The 10,908-nt window shown below is 41.9% G+C and overlaps 1 protein-coding gene and 1 non-coding gene across 5 annotated transcripts; both read right to left on the reverse strand.

Annotated features, from left to right (window-relative positions):
- Positions 1–108: 108 nt before the first annotated feature.
- trnastop-uca (transfer RNA opal suppressor (anticodon UCA)) lies at positions 109–194 on the reverse strand. Its single transcript has one exon. It is a non-coding gene; the product is annotated as a tRNA-Tyr (tRNA).
- Positions 195–1,278: 1,084 nt separating this feature from the next.
- Positions 1,279–8,441, reverse strand: LOC104961117 (zinc/cadmium resistance protein). 4 transcript variants are annotated; one of them, XM_010789338.1, is made up of 7 exons: positions 8,298–8,441; positions 5,947–6,014; positions 4,713–5,243; positions 3,530–3,769; positions 2,739–3,016; positions 2,427–2,614; positions 1,279–1,858 (listed from the first exon to the last, which is right to left on the reverse strand). In XM_010789338.1, exons 3-7 carry the CDS (start codon positions 5,239–5,241, stop codon positions 1,549–1,551), a joined length of 1,545 nt encoding a protein of 514 aa, XP_010787640.1. In that variant the 5' UTR covers positions 5,242–5,243; positions 5,947–6,014; positions 8,298–8,441; the 3' UTR covers positions 1,279–1,548. The 4 variants fall into 4 exon arrangements, with proteins under 4 accessions (XP_010787640.1, XP_010787642.1, XP_010787641.1 ...); XM_010789340.1 differs by lacking the exon at positions 8,298–8,441 and adding an exon at positions 8,113–8,134; XM_010789339.1 differs by lacking the exon at positions 8,298–8,441 and adding an exon at positions 6,962–7,251.
- Positions 8,442–10,908: the final 2,467 nt, after the last annotated feature.

The following is a 10,908-nucleotide window of genomic DNA, read 5'->3' on the forward strand; positions in this document are numbered from 1 at the left end:
CATTTTAAGGAATACCGTTTTTATTAGTTGTTGAAGCGTTTAACATTTTCAGAGATTAAATCAAACAACGTTTCAAGAGATCCTCTGGGCGATATTTACCATTACTTCGCCCGAAAGGTGGAATTGAACCACTCTGCCGCTAAGCAGCTACAGGTTTGAAGCCTGCACCCCGGACCACCGAGGCTCATCCGGGCACTTATAACTTGTCTGTCAGATGTTAATATACCTCATACCAGCAAGACTCCTCCGAGTCACGGTGTCAACAAAAGTGACTATTGTTATTTTGCATTTATCACAGTTCGCTCCTGTATGCAACATGTACTCACGTGCTGGATATCTCCAAACATATACAGCTAAAACGTCTGAAAAACATCAAAAATAAAGGGAATTAGTCGGGTATGTGCTGTGTTATGCGAAGCAGATGCTTTGTGATTGGCTGCCTGAAAATAAAAAGGTGGAGCCACATAGCAACATCACAGGTGAGAAATATGACCCAGTTTCATTGATTTAGAAATAGCTTCTCACACAAGTGATTCTGTTTGATCCAGTGTAACAGCGCAGGCATGAGGATACAGGTAAAACATTAGAGTGACAACATAATCATAACAAAACAGATTAGATCACATTGAGACAGACAGAATGACGATGAAGTAAATTAAAGCAAATCCACAACTTTAAAATCAAAAGATTAAACAGTGCAAAAGCATATAATATTGATCCCACCAACACATTTGTCTCAATATGATTTTCAATAAGTAATTTAAATGTTGTAAAAAACTAAAGGAAAGTTATATTATTATTGTATTGCATCATTATTATTGCTGTAATATAATACATAGTAGGCTTTATTGTAATATTTACTTCAATTATGTAGTTGGTTGAGGTAGAACATAATTGAACACATAATTATGCAAATATACAGTGTGTAGATTAATCTATAATGCATCCAGTTTCAATACACTTATCACGTTTTGTGAAATGTTGATCTGTAAAATACACTAATCAAAGCTCTCAGATAAGGGTAGAAGTATATAGTAAATAATTAAAATACTATAAGTACAAGTACCTAAAAATGTAACTTAAGAACAGTACTCAATTGAATAAACCATGTCACTTTCCACCACTGCGTTATGTGTGTTTCATTTTGTATCTGCCCATGCAAACAGGTTTGAATGACTGATGCATCTGTTCTTGTACTTTTGCTGCTATGACACTGAGATCAATACATTTGTTATGATCTTAAAATGAAAAGAGACACAATTTAGTATAACTATTTGTTTTAATGTCAGTTCATGGGAAAGAATATAGAAGTTCCAGGTACAAATGAAGTAACACAACAAAGAAAATGCTTCCATTTTGACAGAATTGCACTTGATATGCATAGATAATCTTTGGGACAGCACTGTGTTAATGTCACAAATCTAAAGAACAAAAACATATGTCCAGGCACTTAAAGAAAGATAACACTTTAAAATGTTTTTTTCCCCATTATTGTTGCCCCTACATCCACTTTCACTTAATGAAACTCCTCCAGTGCAGTTCTCTGGGTCAGAGGAAGGTGTTCTCGATGACCAGAGTCTGAGGCTCTTCCTTTGTTTCTCCAGCTGCTGGTGCCAGCAGGCTCCTGCTCTCCTCCAGGGAGGAGCAGCACATATTCCCATCACAGGCCTTTCCACAGGCCAGGCTGCAGGAGAGAAGAGGAGGAAGGGAGGGGTCCTCTCTGTGGACCATAGGTGAGGCACACCCTGCACTGCCTGCAGAGGAACCAGGGCAGGAGGCAAACTCTGGCTGAATGGTGCAGCAGCTCACTCCCACACTCTGCAGCACCTTGGTGACCCCCGACATCAGGTCAGCACACCTGTGTAAAATGAAAATGAAGTACAGTTTTTATTACAGGCAACATTTGTATTATTATAACAGGAGGGTTTCTATGCTTCATTATTGGCGATAATTGTGATTTTTAAGTGAAATATGGATTTCTTGTTAGTAAAACATATGATTACAGAGTGTAAACACCACTAAATCATCAATCAAACCATTTTTTAAAACACTTTTTTAAAGTTATGATTACATCATCTCTCCCAACCTTACTACACTTGTATTTTGAGTGTAATAAAATGCGTAGAGAAAAAAATGCAAAATAAACAAAGTTAGTGACAGCATAATATTTTTGTTGTTGTTGATGTATCATGAGTCTTTTGAACAACCAAAACCTATGAGTTGGTGGTGGTGTTACGTAACAGTTATATATTCAGTATCTCTAATATCCCAGGTGGTCCGAGCCTAGGTCTACAACCCTTAATGGCTTTTTGTTTACAAAAAATGAATCTCCTGCTTTTTAGCTAATCCAAATTGAGAATTCCTCGATGAGCATGGTATAAACATATAAAACCACCAGGTATCAACGTCAATCTTTACCACCTCACCTCTGCACTGGAAACCCAGCATGGCAGTGAACATGGACAGAGGCCACCGTGAAGGATTCAGTCAGCTGCCACACGTGGAGGTCGTGCACAGCCTGCACCCCGGGTACGCTCGTAATCCTCCGTCCAAGATCAGACACACAAATGTGTGGAGGTGAGGCCTGCAGCAGCAGCAGTCCATACCTGTGCACCTGGAGAGATTTACCGGGGAAACATTAGTCAGTACTGGTTTTTACTCAGCTGCAGTAAATATGCATTATTGTGATTAGTGGATTGAACTCACTAAATGGCATCACATTAAGTACAGAGTCTGACCTGTGGCAGAGCTGTGGCAACAAGAATGATTACAGCGAGCAGGGAGAGGCCAGGGTCCAGGTACACCAGCAGGCCACAGGTCCCGGAGCTGTGTAGCAGCTGGGGGACGATGAGCAGCACCACCAGGCTGTTGGTCAGAGCCAGCAGAGAGGTACAGAGGCCCTGAAGGACAAGGACGAACGACAGGAGGCTGAACGGCCACTGGCTGACCGGTAAAGTCCTCTCTATGGGATGTGAGGACTTGCAGACTGGGGAGGTATCTGATGCAGTTTGTTTGTCTGAAGGGAGACAAAAGAGTAAAACATTATGTATGCAGAAGATGTGAGATCAGAGCACCAGAAAATTGGCTTCTGACCCGTAAGAGCCAAGCAGATCCTTACAAAACAGTATGACAATATTGAGAAGAATATGCTTTTGATTTTGATATTTACTTATTCTTATTTGAAAATGTATGAAAAATCAGAAGTGATATATTTAATCTTAAGTACGTTTTTAACAATAACCATTGAATGTCAGTTATAAATAAATAGACAGCAGTGGGCTGATACAATATTGCCCAGTCCCACTTTAAGATGATCATGTGACATTACAATTCATGCTTATTCTTTTCATACTTTAAACCCTTTGCTTGTTTCATATAGAAATATAATGCAAACGTAATGTTTATTTTAATGTACCTCAGTCATAACTAATAGGGAATTTCATTTGGTACCAAATAAATACAATAAATACAATAAATACTTTTTCTGCAGGACACTAAAGTAAGAAAGCTGACAGTCGAAGTCTCTTACCGAGATGTCCCATGCACTTGTTAACCTTTAGCTGTGCAGCTCCACAGTCCCAGCTCTCCTCTGGAGCCGCTGCATGCAGGTGGACTTCTGTCTTCGGTGCGGTATGACAGTCAGTGTCAGGGACGCTGGAGGTTCCCGGGTTACAGAGCACAAGCGCCCCGTTGTGGTGCGAGTCGTTCACTGCAGATTGGACATGGCTACCGTCCTCGGCCCTGCCTTTAGTCTCTTCTGCAGCCAAGGCTGTGGGAGTGGGAGTGGAACAGAGGAATGAAAAGCAAACATAGACTGTTTGATGTTCCTTACAGCTGAGTATACACTTGGCAGCTGCTTCAAAGTCAAATCTGTCAGAGCAATCATCTGGAAAGACACGCTAATTCTTCTGTGGTAAAATATTAATATTACATAATGCCAGTGTCAGTAAGTGCTTTCCCAGGGTCCCATGCTCTGCAGCAGTATTTTAAATATGCTCTGTGCTTCATTGTGAGCTGCCACAAATTCCTTGTCGTCCAAAATGAATGAATTTCAGAAACCAGATTGCAGAATAGACTTTAAAATCCTTAAATACAGAAACAATGTGGTTCAATAAACAGCTAACATTGTATCTCTGCTTACATATGATATTACAGACTTTATGATGAACCAGCTGTTACTGGATGTCAAGTGTCCAGATTTCAATGGTATAAAAACCATTCTCATCTCTGTAAGGTTCATTTGAGGATACATTTATCTAAAAGCTTAGCATCAAGAATGGAAACTGGAAGGAAAATCACATTAACCAAACCTTAAAAAAATCACCAAGCGGCGAGCGCACATTTTGTTCGTAATTCAAGAATTACTACGCTACTTTTGAAATGTTTGCACAAATGGCAAATAGTATAACTCTAAAGACCGCTTGCCAGCAAATTGGACCAGGGCCACAACCTATCCCCCCCCCACTTCACTTGCGCCAATGGACCACACCCATCTTCTAACACAGCCCTCATTTTGACTGCAGGCCTGTGAACTGATGCCAAATTGAGTCAGGGTGTAGAGTCGGGGTGTAACTCTGGGTATATTTTAAACACACAGAGAAAACATGTTTAGGTCGGCCTTTGCAGATGTGCAAGTGTGTCCAAACAGAGCTGCTTATTGTTATACTGTTTGTGCATCAGCTCTCAAACGAAACATCTGTAGGTGATGTTACCTTTGTGGTTCACTTCAAGGTGAGATTCGGGCCCTGCCTTCTCCTCCTGCAGCTGATCCCAGTTCAGCCAGATCACCAGCATCTTATGCAGCACACTGACAGCTCCGACCACCACGAGCAGCAGGGGGCGCTGCACTGGGTGAGGGTCCAGGGTGAAGCTGAGGATCTCCATGAAGTAAGAGAGACACAGAGAGGTGAGGAGGAGAGCGGAGATTAAAGACCCCACGGGCTGAACTCTGCTGCTGGTGAGGGACACACCGTAGGCCTGAGGCCCCCCAGCTGGGCCCCCAGGTGGAGATTCAATGGATGACTCTGCAGGCGGGGAGGCGGGAGGTGCTGATGAAGAGGAGCCAGCATGTGGGGGAGATGAAGAGGAGTCCACAGGAGGAAGAGCCATGCGCAAGAGGATGAAGAGCGTGTGGAAACCATCTAGTAAGGTGATAAGGGACTTGCACAGCTGACTGATGGTGACCTCGCACGCCAGCAGGAGGATGGTCACTCCCAGCATGCACCAGTGTAGCACCCTCATACCTGAAACAAACACTTGTTCTTACAACCTTCACAACACATGCTCATCATTGTGTAAATATGACTTAAAAACGAATTTGCATTTTCTAATCTCTTACTGTTTCTATGGTATGCTGTCTTTTCAAAAACAAAAAATGTCTGGAGGGAGAGCGAATAAAATCACATCTGAACCACTTTGCTGTTTTAGCAGATTAGACGCTCAGTTAGGCTCTCATGCTGATGGGTAGTTTGTATTGGTCATGGCTTAATATTGTATAAACTCTTTATCAGCAAACTGTCATACAAATTGTATTATTAAAAAGAATCTGAAATGTAGTGCAGGAGAGGTATGTTGCATTAAACTATACAGTTTGGTACCTCATTGCCTACTGTACTTCCTACTGCTCTTAATACTAACTTTTTGCATCTATAATTAAAAGCCAAAAATGTAATTATCATTCTGAAATTGGCAATTATGCAAAATGAGTACTTTTACTTTTGGTACTAGTATTGTAATGCTTTTACTTAAGTAAAATTACAAATGCAAGACTGAGTTTCTCTACACATTACTACTTTTAATAACCAACAGATCTTCCACTACTAACTGCTAGTCATGGTTGAGCGTGTACATGTACAAAGATCTATTTGCTCAAGCAGAACTGTAAAACTAAAGCCTAAGACAAATGCAACACATGTCTCTATTCGTACCAACATAAAGATTAGTTACCTAAAGAAAGTGGATGACCCTCGAGCAGCAATCAAAGATGAGTTGAGTTCTTGGACGTGATCTCTACGCTGAAATCAGAAAAATGTCATTCATAGTGCTCACCATCTCTCCCTCTCTGTGTCCCACCACACTCCTCCTCTAATCACAATCATGTGAGCAGGCGTAGAAGGGGGTTGGAGTGTGGGGGCGGGGGGTCGTCCTCTACTCAGGCATCCCTCCTCAGTTCGGTGGTGGGAGAATATACCTTCAATGGACGATCAAACAGCCCACCCACCCTTCACACACTCTCTGAGCAGCTCCTGTGAAGCTAATTTGCAACAATTAAATCCCCATTGTGTTTGGATTATAACCAGATCATAAGATTATGTCTTCAGACACGTAGAGGGGAGGGTCACAGGTAGTGGACCCCGGGGAAGAGTGGGAAGCTCACTTGGGTTTTTCTACCTGCACACAGCCGAGAGAGCAGCTGAGGCAGCCTTTCTGTAGTGATGGATTTGGTAGCCTCTGTTTTAAAACTTGGACCTTAAGGAAGAATAACTATATGTCACGGATAAAGGACACACTTTTCACGAAGGAAAACTAGTAGGCCTATAAAATAATCATGAAGAGCACAATTTGGCTATTCTATTTCTTTAAACCAAACACAACTGTCTTCTGGGAAGTGCTCAGCACAGATGTAGCACATGCCTTTGCTTGAAATATAGACTCCAGATATTTCAAACCTTTTGGAGGAGTACCAAATAGTTTGCTCTTAACATTTTACCTCCTGTAAAGAGAGCTGAAACACGTTGATAAAGAATATAAATGGATCAGACAGACAAGCTTGTTTCCTGTTGATCGTCTACTGTGGTCAAAAATGGCAATTAATTTTAAACACATTTAGTAACATTAGCCCCCACACACTGTGCCAGACCAAGTGAGGATGTACAAACTAACCCTCTGAGCACAGCCTCCTGAAGTAAGACAGTGTTTTAAAAATAACTCTTTGCAGGAGGAAGAATGTGTTACTCCTTACTTGAATATTACATAATCCCCCTTTGAAGCTTTTTGCCAAGAGTTGGTTGTGAAGATTAGCAGCGCTCTCACACATGAGGTATCTGGACACTCCTGACCCCTCGGATGACGCTGCAGGACCATCAGCCCCTGCCCTGTGCGCCCGGTCTGTTGCAGTCCACTGATCTGGGAACCAACAGGCCAGATCGGGGCTGACACCCCGACTATTCACCAGCATGCCAGCACATTCCTGAGGCACGGCCAGAGGAGAGACCCGGAGAGGAAGCATCTGATCACCTGATCACCTGATCACTGTCCCTAACGGAGAGAGACCTGGCAGCCATACTTGCCAACCCTCCCGATTTTCGTGGGAGAATCCCGATTTCATTGCCCTCGTCATATTTCTCCCGCATTTCTCCCGATTTCGGACAAAATCAGATTTACTCACGACTGTTTCCACTCGGACTATAATACAGCTACACCATTGTTTGGTTTCCATGGTAGCGCGTCTCTTTAGTAGCGAGCGCAACTTAAGGTCCGAGAGGTTGTTCAGCATGGTGAGGAAGGTAGTCACAGAAAACAGAACAAGAATGGACAACTCTACCCTCTGCTCACTCCTTTCTTTTAAAATACAGGTCCAGCCCACACATAAGCTCCATCAAGGATGGTGCTACAGGCAGCAAGGCATTGCACTTACAACTAGGCTACAATAAGCATAGATGTTCTTCTCTTTAAAAGTCAGTTTCCCCGCTGCGAGGCTCCGGCTCCGATTTCGGAGGTCTCAAGGTTGGCAAGTATGCTAGCAGCTTTTAGTTTTGAGATAGATATATAGAAATAGAATTGGAGGATGAAACCCTCTGGTCACACATACATGCACACAACACTTACAGTGACCTTTGACCTCTGCATTTAACCCATCCTAGTACTAGAAGCTCGGCCTTTATCTTTTTTAACAGCTAGGCTACTATCAGTTATCTTGTGCTGTACTTATGATTCATTTATAATCAAAATTACTAAACACAATGTATACTTCATATCTATTTATTTACTTATCGGTTGATAGACCGATCATTTTAGGACCCTCTAATTACTGTTGTTTTATTCCTCTTAATACTGCTGTTTGTGTGCAATATAAAAAGCCAGTTGTTTTATATATTTTGTATAATTCCTTACTGTCGTGTTTAGTGTCGAGTAGTTTCTGGTGTTGTCTTGTCCCCTAAAAAACTCTGTTGACCCTTGGAAACCAGAACATAATGTTATGAAGAAGTTAATGTTTATGAAACAACATCTGATCCTGGCTCAGTTTGACTCCCCGCTGAGAACACTCATGAAACAAATAATGTCAAGTTTCTTCTTACCTTCGTCGGAGGAAATTAAAATCTCTGTGGATCTAACAAAACATCTTCTCAGAAAGAAAACAGACTCTGGACCCTCAGGTGCTCACTCACATGTTTCATGTCGATGTGAACAGAGACAGCGCCTCAGGAGCTGCTCTGGCCACATGACTCGTGAAAACAGAAAACAGGAGGCCAACAGAACATTTGGAAATGTTGTAGTTCAACAACAAATGTAATACAGGAACCCCAAAAAGAAGACAAACCAAACCTGTGCTGCTCCTTTTATCACTCAGTCCCCAACATAATTAATCATTTGCACTGAACAGTAAATATACAAAAAACACACTAAACAGTGAATATACAAAAAGCACACAGAATACAACAAACTGCAATCACTGTTTATCAGGGTTGTGTGTGCTCGGTTTTGAGGCAATATTATGAACCACGTAAAGCGGAGGTGATAGGGGCTAGCAGAGCTAGACCTTTTTCTGGTACAAGGGTACTGAAAGGGGCTACGGCTGTAGGCTACTGCTTAGCTAAACTTTATGCGGATTGGATCATTTAACTGTCGCGGGCTGCGCATGTGCAACAGCGCTGCTGATAGTAGCCGACGTGTAGTGGACTGGTGGACAACTTGCTACAAAAATGTGACATTCTATGCTTGCAAGACACTTTTTTACCAAAGCAGGATTTGGGAAAGTTTAACTCTCTTAATGACCATTTTCACGGGGCTGGTGAGTCTACTACGGACAAGGGCCGTAAAATTAATTAAACAATTTTTTTTATTCTGCCCAATTGTCTGCCCTTGATGTAATACATTTACATTAATAATTGAATAAAGTAGAGACCCTTTGCACCCCGGGCCGGCAACTTTTTGCATTTGCCCTGTACGATGGGCGCTGTAAGGGATGAAAGTGAGGGATGTTGACTCATCAGGCGCCCGTAGCTCACAGCTAAAGTGCGAGCGAGCGCGCATCAGTACCGCGGATTGTTGTTGGGCTGAACAGCTCAGTGAGGTAAAGGACTCTTGAGTGTTTAGATAGTTCACTTTAGTCTTATCTCAGTGGGTCTCAAATGGTTTGGTCACAGTTTATGTAAACAAATATTTCCAAGGCACACCTTTATAATTATTAGGATAAATAAAAACAGGTTTGAAATCATTACAATGTATATGACATCCACCCCCCAATTAAAACATGTTCATACAATAATGAATACATTTGAAACCTTCTTTATATAACAAACATGTCAATACGTTTTTGTTTCTGTAGTGTATTGGTCTTTTGTCGAGATTTTTCATTTATTCTTTATATATTCTATTGTGTATTGCTTGGGGGGGGGGGGGGCACCAAATCATAATCTCGCCTAGGGCACCAAAATGTCTATGGCCGGCCCTGCTACGGACCTATCTCTGGGAATAGTGAGAGGAAGGATAGCAGGGGGCGTGGCTATCCCGTGGCACAAAAAGCTGGACGCTGTCAAATGTCATCAGGCTTGAAGTTGACTGGTGTATTGCTGTGCAGATCAAAATGAATAACAAGGAGTTTAGCATTCTCAATGTATATACACCGTATGAGTCACACCATAATGAAGATGAATACCTGAACAGACTTGCTTTTATACATTCTTTTATTTGTGATAATCATTCCACCAGTGTTTATGTAGTGGGTGATATGAATGCTGACCTATCAGACATAAGTTCCTTGTTTTCTAAGCATATGCTACAGTTCTGTGATGATAACAATCTTATTTTATCAAGGCAAATACCTTTGCCTACAGATAGCTATTAATTTATAAGCAAGGCCTGGCACACAACTTAATGGCTTGATCATTGCATAAGCACTGCTAATGCCCATGACATTTTAAGATCAATTGAGATTGTGTATGAGGCATCCATGTCAGATCACATTCCTCTTGTAATGCCACTAGATTGTGATAGTCTCCCTGAGATGTCTCAGGAGGTTAAAAATGCCTGTAACACTAAAGTGGATTGGTCCAAGCTCACAAATGAGGATAGGTTATTGTACTATGGGAGAACTGATGTCCTATTGAGTGATGTTTATCTACCCATAGTAGCAACTTTGTGTGTTGATGTGGGTTTTAATGAAAGCTCTCACCGTGAAGACCTCTGTAACATGTATGATTGTATTGTTGGAGCTGTATGGGAGGCCAGTAGACCGTGCTATACCTACTCTGGGAAGAGACACAACGTCAAGCCAGGGTGGAATAATAATCAATATACTGAAGATAAGAATGCTTTTGGGGCCTGGGTCCGGGCAGACAGGCCCAGAGAGGGGCCTGTCCTGGATCTCAAAAAGCTTACAAATGCTAGATATAAATATGCTGTTCGCTATGTCAACAAACATACACAAACATTGAGAGCGGATTCTATGGCTGAAAAGCTCCTTCATAATGATGTGACTGGCTTCTGGAAGGAGGTGAGAGCTCTGAACAGGGCCTGTACGTCATTACCATGTACCATAGAGGGAGTATCTGGAGCCGATAACATAGAGTTGTGGAGGCAAGTCAACATTACTCTACTATACTTAATTGTGTTAAAAGTGACCCCTACAAGGTTGGTAATGTTGTGAAAAGTGACATAGTGGGAATCACAGCTAATGAGGTTTATCGA

The sequence above is a fragment of the Notothenia coriiceps genome, unplaced genomic scaffold (genome assembly GCF_000735185.1).
Source record: "Notothenia coriiceps isolate Sejong01 unplaced genomic scaffold, NC01 NC01_scaffold00032806, whole genome shotgun sequence".
In the NCBI taxonomy this organism is placed as follows: domain Eukaryota; kingdom Metazoa; phylum Chordata; class Actinopteri; order Perciformes; family Nototheniidae; genus Notothenia; species Notothenia coriiceps.

What these genes read in the sequence shown, in the direction of transcription:
- LOC104961117 (XM_010789341.1), bottom strand. Translation starts at nt 5,241, where the DNA reads ATGAGGGTGCTACACTGGTGCATGCTGGGAGTGACCATCCTCCTGCTG. An exon ending in CAAGTGCATGGGACATCTCG is followed by an intron (nt 3,017 to 3,529) that starts GTAAGAGACTTC and finishes GTCTCCCTTCAG; the next exon opens with ACAAACAAACTGCATCAGAT. An exon ending in TTGCCACAGCTCTGCCACAG is followed by an intron (nt 2,615 to 2,738) that starts GTCAGACTCTGT and finishes AAATCTCTCCAG; the next exon opens with GTGCACAGGTATGGACTGCT.